General features: G+C 33.8%; 1 protein-coding gene across 1 annotated transcript; it reads right to left on the bottom strand.

Moving 5' to 3' along the window:
* Positions 1–4,308: 4,308 nt before the first annotated feature.
* LOC145607824 (uncharacterized) lies at positions 4,309–13,080 on the bottom strand. Its single transcript, XM_081663422.1, has 4 exons — positions 12,619–13,080; positions 6,284–6,905; positions 5,440–5,719; positions 4,309–4,709 (listed from the first exon to the last, which is right to left on the bottom strand). Exons 1-4 carry the CDS (start codon positions 12,749–12,751, stop codon positions 4,659–4,661), a joined length of 1,086 nt encoding a protein of 361 aa, XP_081519548.1. The 5' UTR covers positions 12,752–13,080; the 3' UTR covers positions 4,309–4,658.
* Positions 13,081–17,231: the final 4,151 nt, after the last annotated feature.

The raw sequence follows: 17,231 nt of genomic DNA, 5'->3' as shown, positions 1-17,231 counted from the left end.
TCATATGTGGCAATGTGGGGCGGCATCAATATCATCATCTAGCTATATGCCTATATATGCTAAGTACTTTATATTATTTATAGTATTTATTTTATTTTTCTATATTTATAATTTCACTCTCATGATCCAAGACCCCCACCAATGAAGGCAAAAGGTTTTTATTTTACACTGTATATAAAAAAAATTATTTTAGAAATTAAATAAAAAAGAAATGACTTTAGTTGACCTTGTGTTTGTTTGTGATCTGGATTGCCTTACTACAACCCTTAAAAATATGGTAATTAGCAAAATTTATGACTTCGTGGTACGTAAAAGCCACACAATGTGCTTCGAATTGACAAATATTAGATTGCTTTCTTCAATAGTAATACTTATGGAGTCGCTATTTAAGATACATATTGTCTTTTAAAAAAATTCTACTTTTTATATAAAATATAATATTTAGAGTTGTGCATTACAAAAGGGATCAAAATCACAGCAAAACATTGCTGAAAGAATGTAAATAATATATATTGTATTAATAAATGTTTGTTAGTACATTCTTTTCCATCCTCTTAAAAATAACAATATTATGGTCAATAAAAAGATTATTAAAATTAATTTGCTATTCATATTGTTATTGTTATCGATGGTCAAATACGTTATCATAACACAATTTAAACAAATAAAAAAAAGGGACAAGCAACTATACTTGTAAAAATCGGCATTCAAACCATGATCACTACATCAACAACTCATATAAGTCACATCACATTTATTGCATATATAAAATATTCAGCATAATTTTCAATTATGAAATTTTGATTGGTAGGATTATTTTGAGCCTAAAGATAATTAGTTGACTTAATCTATTATTAGTGGCAAAAAAACAAAATGTCACATACATTTTAAATTTTTTAATAATAAAAATACTACAATATTAAATGTCACATCTTCGACAAAAATAATGTTCATAAATCTTGGTGATCATGAATCATGATATATACGTATTTACATTTTTTTTTTTTTTTTTTATAAAAAAAAAAAAAAAAAAACAGCTCATATAGTAAATCTTATTTGTCGTCATATGTCCAAGTTCACGACTCCCATCCACATTGCTCATGATCTAAATCCACCAACCATTCTCTCATACATCACACTTAATTCAACTTCGTCCGTTACTAAATGATCTTCTCAATTAGAATCTTTTTAACAGACAAAACAAAAAGTCGAATTATGAAAAACATTTTGGAATAGAGAAGTACAAATGAAGCATATATACATCTAGTATATGTTGTGTTGCCCCTTATATTGTTTTTCATCTAATTATGCTATTGGATGATTGTGAAACAATTGGACAATGTTAGCCCCACAAATTACTTATTAATTAAAAGGATGGTACTATTATATGTGTTTAAAGACATCTTAATCATTTACTAATCTCCGAGGGTTAGGATTCACTGGATCAAATCTGATCAACAAAGCAAAAAGAAGGTTCGAATAAAACAATAATCTTAAATAAATATAATTATACTCCTTAATTGTTTATTATCTTTATCATGATATTCTCTTCACTTAAGTGACCTTTTGATTTTATGAAAAGTTTTATGTGATACCTTTGTATGTTTGTGAATTGCGATATTTATTATACACAATTTTATATCTAACATTCTGTACCATAATATCTTTGATTAAGTTATAAGTTTTCGTACCAATTGGATGTTGGTGTGTTGTGATTGAGACTAAATTTGGTAGGGAGGATCTGTGTTCGATCCCCCGCAACAATCATTGGGAGGGAACTGAAACCTAACCACCCATAACTGATTCTCGAATCCGAATTAACCCAAAAGGGTGAACTGGGTGGAACACTCAAAAAAAGTTTAAATGTTAAAAAGAATAAGGTCAAAATTGTCAACCTACTATTTAAAATGTTACTACACATCTAAAGTTAAAAAGAATAAGGTCAAAATTGTCAACCTACTATTCTAGCTTATTAACTTTCTAGTTAACCACATCAACATTGTTCACATTACTTTTATTTTTCATACATTGTGCATGATTTAGAGTTTAGGAATATGTTATGCACGAATCAATACATGAATATTGCATAGTATAGTCATGTACCATGAAATTTCTGTGTCATTTTGTAATCACTTTGGTTAAAGTGTTCACATACAAGTAATTAACTTACGAACTTCATCCTTTTTTGGCTTTATCTTATTCGACTTTTTGCACAGCTTTTAATTGTATGTAGGTTAAAAATTGTAAAAAAATTTAACAATATTCTATGTAAGTATGATTTTACTCCGTATTACATAAATTGAGGACTATTACTTTTCTCTATACAAATAAAAGACTTTAAATGAAATAAATAAAAAGAAACAAAATGGGTACTCGTAATATATTTCGACATCTGTTAAGAAACGGAAGAAGCGGTATGAAATAAGTTTGGGTATAAGCAAATTTGTAGAAGGGTATTGTACTTGTTCATAAGTTTGGTCTGACAGCTCAGAAGTAGAGACGCACGAAAGCTCCACTAACCCATGCAAATTAACTAATTAATCAATTGATTAATTAATAAAGAAAGTAATGGGATAAGGAATAATGTAATCTTTGTTATGGCGTACTCCATTTAAAAAAGGACAACCTGGCGAATCACTTGTAAACAAATAATTAGGCCATAATTTAGTACACAAGCTAAGTTACCTTTATCTTTTCTATACATTATTATTCCTTCCATCTGGATTTGAGTAATCTAATCATAAAGTTTTTTCTTTTTTTCATGACATTTATACATATGAAATTCGATCACAACTTTTGGTGCCTAGTGGCTGTATAATTGTATTCATTCTAATAAAATCCCAATTTTGTAACTTAATTTTATTGTACAGTTGTACTCGTATTTGTTATTAGTAATTCGAACTGAGCGATCAATTACCTCAAATTATCAAAGTTTAAACATTCGTGAACTAATTATTATGAGTAATCGATACTCGATATTTATATAATAAATTCATAAGTGAATAGTAAAGATGCAAAAAAGAGTGAAAAATATCAAAATTCTATGGTGTATAATCAAAGTGTATCCTTAAAATCATAATAATTAGGTCATATTCATACAAAAGCACTTAAACCCAATGGGAAATTTTAATTTCTAGGTCAACATGTCACTTTGTCAGGATTATCAAATCAATAACTAACAAATTCTCTGTAACTTTAATCTCAATTGGCCATTAAATTAAGGATATAAAGGAAGTTCCAAATCCTGAACCCCCAAGATTTGATCTTATGTAGTACTATATCCTTAAATCTCAACTAGCCTTTAAATTAAGACACCGATCATCAAATCCTTCAATCATATGATTAAATTTAGCTATCTTAAAAAATTAAAAACAATTAATATAGGTACTCTCTCTCTGTCTTTAAAAGTGCTTCCTACTTGAACGATAGTACTCCGTATCTCACAAAAATAGTTATAGAGAGTAACTGAAACCTTGAGACACAGCTGCAGTACTATTATAAACTCATACTATTTCTAAGCCATAAAAAACTTGTCGAAATACTAGAAAATATAACATGAAATAAGACAAAGAATCAGGATAAATTTAGTGAAGCAATTTGATGTTTAGCCTAAACAAGTTCATTCCCATGTGAAAAAATGAAAAGGTTTTTGGCATGGAGTGTTTGTCACTTCAAAGATAGGCAATAACTTTTAGGGAGGTTTGACCGCACTTACCCTTAATCTCAAGGGAACATTTTTAGATCTCCAAGATTAATACTGATAAAGTGTCCCAACTCATTTATAACTGTACCAATTACTTCAGCAAATTCTTAGGGTTTTTTTTTTTTTTTTTTTTTTTTTTTTTTGGTTGACAAAGGGAATCTTTAGCATTAGATGTTGGGACTTTTAGGGTAATGTCATCATGTCCAATATCACAAGCATGCAAAGTATTCAACTACTTTTTGAATCCTAATAATGCCTTGATTTTATGTCACTTGCAACTACTTTTACTAGTAGATAGAAAGAACAATTACCTAGGCTGTGTATGGTGAGCAAGCAGTTCTAGCAAGTAGGGCTGATCGCTTATTGCTGGTCGCGACGTCGCGTACTCGCGTTCCATCCAGGTTTGCATCAACTAGCCTATTCAAGGCTCGAAAAACAGTACTTAACTTGATTCAGCCCCAAGCTTATGCAAGACAATGGTACAGATAATAGTAACCCTGAAGGTTTGCCACACTCTACTACGACTAGTCCCCCCAAATAAAAAAAAAAAAATTGACTCTCTCTCTCTCTCTCTCTCTCTCTCTGAGACTGGTAGTTCAATAAAATAAGACAAATCCTTAAAATATAGAATGTCATTAATATTCTACTGCCTGGCAGAAAGTAACATAAGTTATGGAAAAGGAGAGTGATGAACGAATTTAGTTGATTTTACTACAAAGTCGACCTGAAAAAAGTTCTGAATCTTTGGACATAAGACTAAGAAATGGCTCAGTCGCCAGGTATCAACTGAAATAAACTAGGAAAGGTCCTATTTTTTAATGAAATATAAGTAGCACACAGACTAAAGTTTTCCACATATAATTCAACAAATGACCCTAAACACGTAGCCTAGTAAGAAGTAATGATATAGACCCAACGGAAACAGGTATCAAATCATCCATTGGCAGTCAGACTGTCAAATGTTCTGCGAGTAGTCAAAGCTGAGAGGCTGCTGACAGAATGGAGCCTGAAACAAAGAGAGCAAATTTCCAAACATAACATCAGATAACTGAAAAAAAAAAAAATATCAGATGAACTTATAGTTGACCTCTAAAAGAAGATTTTAAAGTCCAATTTCAGTTACCCAAATCAACCCTTCAATTTGCATGAGAAAATGTCAGATACCGTCTAACTTATACCTCAAAACTATTGCTCTGGGATTATACTAAAAAGCCCGATCCCAGGAATTATCTCGTCATTTTTTTACGGGCCAAGTACAGAAGTGTAGGGGGTGGGATGTAAGGGAATCCCTACCCCAAGCATCCTCACTTAGCAAGATTCAAACCCTAGACCTCCAGGATCTAAGGTAAAAACCTTACCAAGTGAGCCAAGCCTTGCTTGGTAATGACTGTCTCATCATTGCTCATAAAAAGTACATCTATCCTAGTGCGCAAAAAGCATAAATTAAATTGGGATAAACAATTGGTTATGCTTATTTCTTCCTATCAGTACTTACAATAGCATATGCTTGGACACTAATTCAAATGCACAAGTGCAAAAATTACGTGTCAATTAGGACAACCATATATGATAGTTATGTTCGAATTGATTGTATAAATAAAAAATTCCCTAAAACAACATGCACAGGTTGATATGCTGCAACCTTGAGTCCTTGATAAGGATGATAAGTTGATAACTACCAACCTATTAACACATAATGGCCATTAGATGAACAGAATTTTAAAACTGCATCATACCTGGAAAACAGAATGTCTAAATTGATCATATGATTGTGCATACATCATAGCAGGACTAGGCCACTGCATGTAAACGGCATCTCTGGAAGGTTGATTCAATCCCATGGCACAATAATGATTCATACTTGGGTCTGATGGACCATAGTTGAGGGCGTTTTGTGCTCTTGGGATTTGACCCATCTGAGGAAAAGCAGCATCATACTGCACATAGGGAGGCTGAAACTTGGGCATGCTGAAAGGAGGCATAAACCTCTGACCAGTAGGAAAGCTTTTCACATACCTACAGATGACCAAATAGGACAAATTAACTCACATACAAACATCTCTGAAATCCTCAGCAAATGTAAAATGGCCCAACTAACAAATTCAGGACAATAGCACACTTATACCAGACTTGAGTTGGGTCTGAATTTGCAACAAAAAAAAAAAAAAAAAAAACATCCACAGGTTTTACCCAATTACCTCTAATACGAACATACAAAGAGAATAGCATTACAAGGACAAGAACAAATATAGAGATCAAGAAAGATTAGCAGAAGAGCATTATGTCAATAGCCTAGACGTAGCAACAAATTCTTTATTCCTAGAGAAACATAGAAGAATAGGATAATAGAAAAGGATGTTTTCAGCTTCCAAAATCAAATTCAAGAAAAATAAGTTCTCAGAAGTGAGGCTTTCTTAATAAAAAAATCATCCAGCCTTCAGAATCCTCTACGAAAGCGTTACCTCTGATTTCATGCTCCCCAGCCCCCAGGCAGTATTATCAATACAATCCAACAAAGATCTAAAGTAAAATGCAAGATTAAGCAAAAAAAAGATTCATCACAGAGAAGCGCAGATGTACCTGTCATAACTACGGTCATAATCTGGATCATATCGATCTTTTTCTCTGTCTTTGAAGATGGCAGCAACACGAGAAGAAGTTCCTATGTCCCTGACATTGACACTCTTCTCCGGTTCATTGATAAAGTTCTGGCATCCACCCATTTCATCCTTGCTAGGACACAAACTTTTCCCATCTGCTGAGACCTGAGATGATGTATCATCTGACGTAGGACTGCTTGGACTGCTAAAGATGCGAGCTCTAGCCTTATCATACTCCTCCTTCCTCTCTTCGACACTCCTTACAGAGTTTCGTTTAAGATCCATGTCACCTGCACCAGAAGATGATCTACAAGGCCTACGCCTGATAGCAATTTTGACCATCTCATGTTTGTTGTTATCTGACTGTCTAGGTATGTCAGATAAACAAACTGATGGGTACTTGCTCTCCGCTGTTTTCATAACCATGATTTTAGTTCCAGCCCCATCAACAAGATTGTCCAACACCATGGTCTGCAGACCATAATGTTGAGCAACCCTGTGTGCTGCAAGGCGTAAATAGGAAGTAGGGAAATGTTGGAACTCAAATTGCAATTGCTCCGGATTCTGTAAGAATTTCTGAATATCGAGTTCCATACGCAGAACTGAAAATTTCAATTTAAAAATCATTATTCAGTCAAACTAAAGAGATCACATAGGAGCAACATATGTAATGTATATTGAGGAATCTAATCAAAGCCAACTACAACCATTATAAACAAACAAAGAACAAAAAAAATTAATAAGAACAAGGGAACATAGGCCAAGATAATTCACAAACTTTTAGTCATTGTAATTAGCCAATCTCCAGATCTGAAATAACATCAATCCTTAGGATGCAATCAAGGGCATATTTCTTGAGATTTGCTGGGCACAAAAAGATTTATTCAATATTCTGAGTCTGAACACTTCCTAATGATTAATTGGATCAGAACCAACTCTTGAAGATATTAGACCAGCAAAAGAAAAGAAAAGCGTAAACAGAGCATGAACAGATGTAGACACAAGGAGTCAAGGTGCCTTAAACCATGCTTCTTCCATAATCAGCACATTTGAGATTGGTCAAAAGCAGTCATCCAAGAAAGTAGGCAATATAAGATAACTTAAAAAGCCACAGTTGTAGGTACATGGCACTATGGAAGAACGCCAATGAAGGTCTTATAACTGAGTAGTAGCACTGTATTAGGCATAATATAAGAAAGAAATTCAGAACCTAATTTTCAAAGTATATCTGGAGAATGATTGGAGCCCAAGGGATATTCATGGATCAGAAGGCACATAATAAGACTCTAGAATGGAATTAGAATCAAAAGATTTAAGGAACCCCTTGAATGTAAAAATTAATACACTAGCATGTGGAACAGAGCATCCCAACATGACACCTACATCATCCCAACTCCCAGAGGTATACAGAGAAATGGATTTGATAAAAATATAAAACACAACGCAAAAACACGTACAAATACAAACATACAGCACAAACAGTGACCCGCCAGCCAACGGGCTTACTTTCACACCAAAGTTCATAAAGCAGTGTTGGTTTTAACATCAGTAAAGCCTTAAGAAAATATCAATCCTATTTATCTGATCCCTTAACTCCTTGGCAGAGCCATCAACAGCAAAAGCATCGTGTTAGTATAAGAGCAAGGGTGATGATGTTTTAAGATATCCCAAAGTAGTAAGTGAGCAAATAAGGGAATAGATAATATAATTTAAAAATAAGACTTTGCCGTGCACTAATTTCAATTCATAATGAAATTCTTGTCACTGGATTGCTTTACATAAATGAACACTAGTTATCGCAGCTACATAGACAATATCAGCAGCATGAAATCATATGAAGTACAATTACTAATCCAGTTATCTTTCCTCTCCCTTTGAATATTGTCTACACTCTACAGGGCTAGCTATCCATTGAAAGTGTTAAACAAAGACACCCCCCCCCCCCCCCTTCTCTTTTCAACACAAATTAATCAGAATAATTTATACTCAGAGTACCTAACCCTTCTCTAATCTTGGTGTTCAAATTATTTTGAAAAAGTCACCAGTTTACCTACTCTAATCAACTCCTGAAAAAGCGTGCCAAGAAGGTTTATCGCATTTAAAAGAAAACGGAGGAAGTATAATATAATAGTCATTGGGGGAAAAAAACAGTAGCAATTATAACACCTTGACCACAACCTAGGGTAGTGGAGTAAAAATTGCAAAATTGACATCACATGCATGTGCACAAAAGGAGGAAATGAAAGAGATACCAACCAGCCTAGTAGGGAGTATAAAACACGGAAGTAGAAAAAAAAAATGCAACTATATTTCTACCTTACTATATGCACAATTGCCACCACATACAGAATTATCATAATCAACCTTTCTCTCTGTCTGTATCACCCACCCTGTCACTCCCTCTTTGGAACCTTGTTGGAGAATAGCAACAAGGATAAAACAAGTGGTAACACTTGGATTACATCAAAAACCCAGACAAAAACATATTTAGGCACAATTAGTACAATAGCTGGGTGATGCCCAAGCATGTAGCCTACTACCTATTGCAAGCTCCCTTTACTTTACCTTCACAGATCTAGATGTATGCAGTACATAAATTTAACAAGAGAAACAAACAATTTCATTTGGTCATTCAAAATAGTAGGGAAATAAAGCCAGGGGACAACATAAATGCACATTGTTAACAACTAAATCAACCACGCCATATTTACATGCAAAACTTTCTCATAAATCACAATGTTCAGGAAAACCATAAGCAACCGCCACAATACAATCTCATTTAAGTGTCATAGAACCTTTTTGCGAAAGATACTGCCTTACACAAGCATATATTTTAATGGACAGGATACTGACGGTAACTAACCCCACTTTAACACTTTGAGCCTATAAATTGATATCCAAAATCTCCACTAGAAACTCAAGAGTTTTAAAAGTAAACCAATCAAAAAGGAAAGCCCTCTCTATTCAAAAGATGCTCCATCAATTAACCCCCCCCCCCCTCTGTATAGAGAAGACATGCTCCATTATAAAGGTCCACACACTTCTAGCATGCAACACATCCCCTATGGCCTCTAATAGGGTTGATTCCACATTCTTAGATTTTGTTTCCGCATTTAATAAAGAAGCATAGCTTACAGATTCTAGAAAGGTTAAGAGAATCAACTGAGTTGATTCCCTAAAGTGCTGCTTGTTAGGTCAATTTAATCACTCCCTTTACCTTCTCCTTGCCCCCCGATTCTTCCCCACTCCCTCCCCAGGTTTCACTTACCCTTTCTCTTCTTGACTCCATGCTCACCTTGACCACCACTACACCAAACAATCAAGACCACCCATCTTCTGACCTCTCGACCCTAACCACCGACACTACCCTACTCAACCACCATGAAACCCACTAACAAATCACCATGAAAATCACTACTCCACACACAAAGTTAAAAATAAAAAAATAAAAAATAAAAAGAAGAAGATAAAGGTGCACCAATGCAATTTGGAGTTCCAAGCACCTTATGCATACCTTGTTGAGGTGAGGTGCATGTAACAAACAATAAAATACTTTGAAGCATCATTATGCACCTTGCACCTACACTACAAAAGGTGCATGATCCCTAACACCAAGCACCTTAGCGCCTCTGGACACAATTTTTCAAACATTGCACACACCTCGAAAACTCAACCTAACCCTACCCTTGAAATTTCATTGCCCTTTGAAACTTCACTTCATCCACCCGAAAAATGTAACCCCACCCCTAAAAATCCACCACAGCCCACCGAAAATCCACCACCACCCATAAAAAGTTGAAAACAGCCCCACCGACCAACAAAAACTAGATCTGAAAAGCGAGGAAAATATCATTGGGTTTGGCAACAACACACCAAGGGGTGGACGGTGAAGAGACAATAGAAAAAGAGAGAGTAGTGCAGCAAAGATAGAGAAGGGATAGTGGTGAGACAACCCAAACAATAACTTATATCAAAGGGTTTTTTTTTTCTATTCCTTGCTTGATTCTATTCCCTTTCTTTTTAGATTGCCAAACACCCCCCTTAATCCTTTGACATTCACATTCTTTTAGCATTCTTACCAATAAAAACCAAGCCTTGTTCGGATTATGAAGTTGCATCCAACAAGAATAACAACCTATAGAGAAGCACCAATATATCAATGAAAGTGACATGATAATAGAGGCATGAGATTAATTCGCTTCAACTTAAGAAAACATGGCTCTTAGGACACCTAAAACATAGGAATTGCTTCTTATAAAGGATTGATTGACCTGGTTTGCTACTCAATTCTTTGCAATTTTACCATACTAAATTCTCCAAAGACTAACTAATAAATCCATGTTAACCACTAGCTAAAGCCATACTTCACTAGCATCTTCAAACCATTATAAACCTTTACAACAAAACATAAAAGGGTCAAAATAAATATTAAAAAAAAAAATTACGTGAAAGAGTATGCTACACCAATAAAACACCATCAAATACTTACCAAGTACTCCCTCTGTCCCTATTTGTTTGCCACATATTCTATATTTGGATGTCCCTTAAAGATTGCTCTATTTCCTTATTTGGTAGTTTGTCCCCACTATCAACCCCACTTGCCCACTCATAAAATTGTAAAAGACAAAGATACCCCAAACCCACTTGCAAACTTTAGTTCAATCTTTAATAAAACACATTTTGCATATGGGGCAAACAAATAGGGACAGAAGGAGTAATTGATAGTCAGACATGCCTTATGATTGGAGAAGCATTACACAACTACATTTCATTAACAAACATCGAGTGTTTACCACAAAGATGTTATATTCAACTATCCCCACCAATTGCCTACAAACTCCAACACAAATTCTTATAATTAGTAGTAAATTATAAAACACGCACACACACACATCAGAAAGGACATGTGTATGTCCTCATCCCTACAAGTCCCAAGAAAACCTAAAACAAGAATACCGAAGACATTCTAAAGAATTTCCTAGGCAACAATGGGGGGTATCCAACATCATTAATGCATTAAGAAGAGACCTCAAAATACGGATGACATTGATCATTAATCTAATTTATACCTTGTTTGGAAGGCCAATAGGAATAGGAGGGAAAGGAAAAAGTTCCCTTGTTTGGTTAAGAGGCTGGGGAGAGTGAGGGGAGGATCCATTTTCCCTCCATCCTTAATAAACACCATCCCTCCAAAAATGAGGTTCCACCTTCTCCCCTCCCTTTCCTTCCATTCCCTTCCCCTTCCTCTTTCCATATCCTTCCTTTTCTTCTATCTTGCTACCCGAACAAAGTGTTAAGTTTAAACTACATGGTAAGTAGATAAGTGAGTCTCAGCATAGTTATCAGGACACCTCTTATGTATACTACAAGAAAAGACATATTTGGGAACAGAAATATTTGAACATTTCTCTCATCTCTATGCACCAAACATACGTCGTACCATTTTACACCAAAATTGAAAAGCATAGTACATTAACATGGCAGTAGAAGACTATGCTACTAAGAAAAACAAGTTAGGGGAACCGGGGAAGATATCTTTGAAAACCGTGCTCATATTCCCTTTGCTGACCACCAAGCATAAAGATTACTCAAGTAAAAAGGCATAACTGCATAAGTATATGACCATTCTCAACCAAAAAAAAGCATAAAAGCATAGGGCATTCACACAACGGTAGAAAACACTCAACATCTATAGACCTTATCTAACTTTGAGATGCATTCATATTAGAACATACCCAATTTTGAAATATGCATGACTGATTCCACCACAACACATTCACTACAAAAGAACATGATCTAATACCTAAAGAAAGACACATTCTAAAACGGAACACAATCGAAGAAGACTACAAACAATTGGATTCCAAACCACAGGTCCGCAAAGATTCTAACAAAAGCTCATCTACATTTTACACAGACAAAAACGATTCCTCAGCTGGAAGCTCGTCGCTTCACCTGCCATTACAAATACTAATTGATACCAACAACTCACACAACAGCAATAAATACGAAATTAAGCATGCTAGCTTCATACAAACACAACAAATCTCCACAAACCAATCACACATTCATCTATTCTACTCCCATTTACCAAATCAACCAGATCTAAGCCCTAACACAAAACAACCCACCATACATTAAACTTAATTCAACGCAAAAACACCAATAAAATCACAACATTAACATCAAATCAAAACAAATTCAATCCCAAATCTGCAAAAATTTACCCCCAAAATTCCAAAACCACGCAAAATTGAACAAATTACAGAAAAATTAAGCCAAAATTAACCAAACAAGAGCAATTAGAAACTCAACTGGTTAAACGATGACGAGGGTTTTGAAGAGCTTCAACGAGAAAAGGGTCGACCAATGAAACATAATTGTTGACCAACGCCGCCTCCTTTTCCTTCTCAATCAAATCAATTGACGAAACTTGAGTAGAATCCATTACAATAACCCACAAAACTTCAAACAAACCCAGAAAATCCCACAACCCAATTACCCTAAAATCACCCCCAAATTAAAAAATTTCCTAAAAAAAAACGATCCCAATTTTCTCTCTCCAAAATTGCGGATGCTTCTGCTTCTACTACAGCAAATTCCTCTTCAAATCTTCTTCTGGGTAATTGCCTAAATTGACAATTGAGGGTTTAAGAAGAAGAAGAAACTGTGTTGTTTGTTGATGTTGGTTGTTCTAAAACATCCAGGGTGAAGAGGAGAGAGAAAATGAAGAGATGGAGAGAAAAAGAGGCAAACTCTCTTTGGTTTATCTCCCACCCAAAAAAGGGGTATTAATTTATGATATTAACCTCTATTTATATGTCCCCTATTTTTTTATTGTAATGTTAAATCTTTTTCTTACTTTAATTAATTTTTCCCACTATTTTTTTCTTCTTTTGTCTCCCTAATGTTTTCTTTCCTCAATTATTACCCCTTTTTAAATAGGGTTGGAGTGTGGGTGGGGGTATGAGGGAGAGTTTTATTCAATTTTTAATTCGCTTTTGTTTGGGTTTTTAGATCTTAGAAAAAATATGTTGTAAATTATTTTTCGTTTATTACTCTTTCTGTGTTTTAATAAGTGTTATATTTTGATTTTTTTCACTATTCACATAATTACTTTAGTTGGATTATTTTGCTAATAAATTATAAACAATTGCTATTGCATAAGACATTGTTGGATTCTTTAAAGTGTATATTTTTTTATTATAAATTTCCTATGATTTAATTAACATATAATTAGATAAATTAATGATCAAAGTTTTGTATCGGCATGTGTGCTTGGTCAAACTGTAATACTTGTTAAAATACGAAGGGAGTATAAATAATCATGTCATAATATTAAGTTATTTCTTTTAATATGAAGGCTAAAAAGTTCAAAGCCAAATGATCAATTGAAGATTTTTCAATGCTACAAGAGTTTTTTCTCATCGATTGGTAATATTTTTTGACCATGTATCAAAATCTATAAACTATGAATAAATGCGTTGAAAGTTGAGCTTTCTAGTTTCAATGATCTTCAAATAGCATAGCAAGTTTAGCCATTTTCACACTCCATCTTGCTTGAAGTATCATATTGCTAAACTACACCATTTTGATTCTTGGCTTTGTGGGAATTGTATTTGTTATCTCACCATGTTATTGCTTCATTGTATGGGTTTAGAGTTTGGTTGTATTTTGTCAGGGGAATTGATTCACTATTTAGGGCATGGCAAGGAATTTGTAAGAAACGTATTGACATACTCATTCTACGTAGTAGTTGTTAATCAAATTAAAGGCTTAAAGCTACTATATTTGTATGTAGTACTTTATTATTAGTGCTAAAAAATCAATTTTTGCAAGGCGCGATTACCATGTAAGAAAAACACACAATTTTTAAGTACAAATTCTTAAATGGACCTGGTTCACACTAATTTATTGTGGACCACTATCATTAAGAAACTATGGTTATTTTATTTAATACAAAAAAAAGTCACTATAATAAAATAAAGGTCATTATGTTGAAAATAAAAGTCATTTTGGTAATATATAGGCTATAAGAGGTTAATTTTTTTTAATAAAATATTTTATATGGTCAATATTAATAATAAAGGTCACTGTGTTAAAATAAGGGTCATAACGTCGTACTTCAAGTTCACAATTATATTAAACATTATGCAACTTTTAATCAAGGTTACTATGTTAAAAATAAGGTTACTATGTTAAAAATAAAGGTCACTATGTTCAATACAATGTCAATTGCGTGTGTATAAACCTCGGGTCCACAATAATATTATTGTGAACCAGGTCCACGCAAGTATTTCTGATTTTTAAGAACTATATATTTTCATCGGTACTTTTTTTTTATTATTATTAAAAGCCGAAAATTGTGTTTTTGAGCTTTTTTGCATCTCACTTGTATTATACTATATTGGGCTTAAGAGCAATGTTCTTGTGGCCAACTAAATTATATGGGCCTACGAGCCTAAATGGATGTGCTCATTACGAAGCCGCTGACTCGCTAAGCTTTAACTATAGGTTGACTTTCCATTTTCCATTTAAGGTGCAAATTTGCAATACAAGAGGCTTGTATGGTCCGAGCCACTCTTCTATGCCTTAACCAAGCCACGATGTATTGGACCTTGGCCAGCCCAACAGTCACTTTTGGGCCTACTTTGCAAACTACCCCAATGCCCAAGGGTTAAACATGCCTAAAATACACTCATTCACGGTATCTAATGGCATAATGGGCGTGTTCAACAAATTAGTTGTTGTGGAGGTTGGACCTGTTCAGTTTAGCTCAACTTCAGTTTAGTTTAGTTCAGTTCAGTTTCCAATTCCCTTCTCTTATAAACAATTGATTTCAGCTTTATTCAATTTAGTTCCGGCCCAATCAGTTCAGTTTAATTCAGTTGTTTTCAGTAAATCGAAACAGGCTCGTAGTTGTTAATTGTAATAGTACTTGCAAGAAATTATAATCCACCAACAAATTGTTACTCCGTAACTATGAAGATAGATAATTAAATTTTCATTAACTACTCTAATTCTCGTAAGCTAATTCTAATTTTAGCTTTTGATAAAAGATATCTCCAGCCATTACATAGTCAAAAACTCAAACGGTCTAATTTTTTATTAAGTAGTTGTTTGACTTGGTCAAACCACTGAAAGCTAATCAAATCTAGTGTTGAACACAACCTATTATTTAATAACATTTTATTGTACTTGCTCTATAAGCTCTCAACACTCCCTCAATTATTGTATTGTGATCAAGCTAATAAATTAAGCACCATAGGGGTTCTCTCGGACACACCCTATAGGTGCACTCACGACCTCACGGTGCTCAGCCTAGTCAACTTGGGTCCATAGAAGCCTTTAACCCACATTAAAAGTGAGCCGCACACGAGGTGATTGTTTTCAAACCGAAACATTATTTGTTAGAGATGATAGATTAGATACTGGAAAAAAAGTGATCAAAGTTTTTGAAGTTTGACCCCAAAAATACAATGATAATGGGTTAAACAGATAGTGATAGGGAAAGTAATTAAAAATTATTATTAACTATGTAATTGATTATTAATGTGTATTGTGTAACAAAGTTTGTATCTACGTTATGATTTTTTCTATGAAAATTAAAACATTTAAATTTACGCATTTGGTTGAGAAAAAACTCGACAAGACTATACATTATCACCTTAATAATGTATGGTAAGTGTACTAATGTAAATACTAATATAACGTTTTAATTAGGGTTAGTTATAAAAGGTATGAGGTTAATAGGTTAATATCATTAACATTACTACTAGGCAGAAACTCAAAAAGCTTCTCAAAATTTCAATAATAATTCAAAGAGAAGCCACCTCTATCACACTTCATATGATGAACATGCAAAAAGAAGTGATTAATTAGCCTACACTTCATGAACCATTATTATCCATCTACATTCTACACACATTATAATATAAGGTGTGACAAAATAATGGAATCTAAATCTAAAACATAAAAATAATTAAAGCATCAACGATGTACTTAAAAATGAAGGCAATAAATATAATTAATAATATTACATCACATTATGACATTATGTGGCGTAACGTAACAGAAATCTTACATACGAAGTACTCAAAATCTCAAATAATTTTTTATTTTTTTATTTGTAACTGTTTTTTAATTTTAATACACGAGGGAAGTTTCGAGAGACACGCGGGCGTCAAGAGTAGACCCAGCCTCATCCATAATTTTCCACGCCCAAAAGCCAATTAGTACGGAGATTATTGATTTATGATGTCATAATTCAAGGATAACCCACTCTCATGGTGTTTGTGATTTCACTCGCGGTCCCCCAATGGTCAAGTCTCATACTCATTTTCCACGTTGTTTCTTGTTCACCTTCTTTTTAGACCAATTTTCCTCCATTCAAATTAATTTCCTTTGGATATTTGAAATTGAAATTATTTTTGAAGTCATTTAATTCTCAACGAAAATCACATTATTATTCTTTTATTTTCAATATTATATTTGCGGTGTTTCAATTTTTATTGGAGATTATTGTTAGAAACTTAAATATGCAGAAAGATAAATACTTATACATTGTATAATTATTTATCAACTAGATGTCAGTTACTCTTTAAGTTGTGTATCAAACCCTTGTTTAATTAGGTTAAGCCCTTGTGCACGACACTTGGCCCATCAACGTATCTCATTATCTCTCAAGTTGTGTCAGACTTGTGGTGAACTCGTGCTAATAAAGTTGGGTTGATGTCCAGTCCAATCGATTATTAATTTGTCATGCTAGCCTAGCATATGCGTAACTCTGATGATGAACATACATGCTTAATTGTTTGTGACAATTTGAAAAATATGCACGTTAACAATTGCATCAAAATTTGAAAATCCACAATTAATTACTTTATTCACATTCTAGCTTATGTGTTAAATCATACAAATTCCATTGA

The sequence above is a fragment of the Chenopodium album genome, chromosome 23 (assembly GCF_948465745.1).
Source record: "Chenopodium album chromosome 23, dcCheAlbu1.1, whole genome shotgun sequence".
Classification (NCBI taxonomy): Eukaryota; Viridiplantae; Streptophyta; class Magnoliopsida; order Caryophyllales; family Amaranthaceae; genus Chenopodium; species Chenopodium album.
Note: the sequence above shows the minus strand (reverse complement) of the source record. Positions and strands in the feature narration are given on the sequence as shown.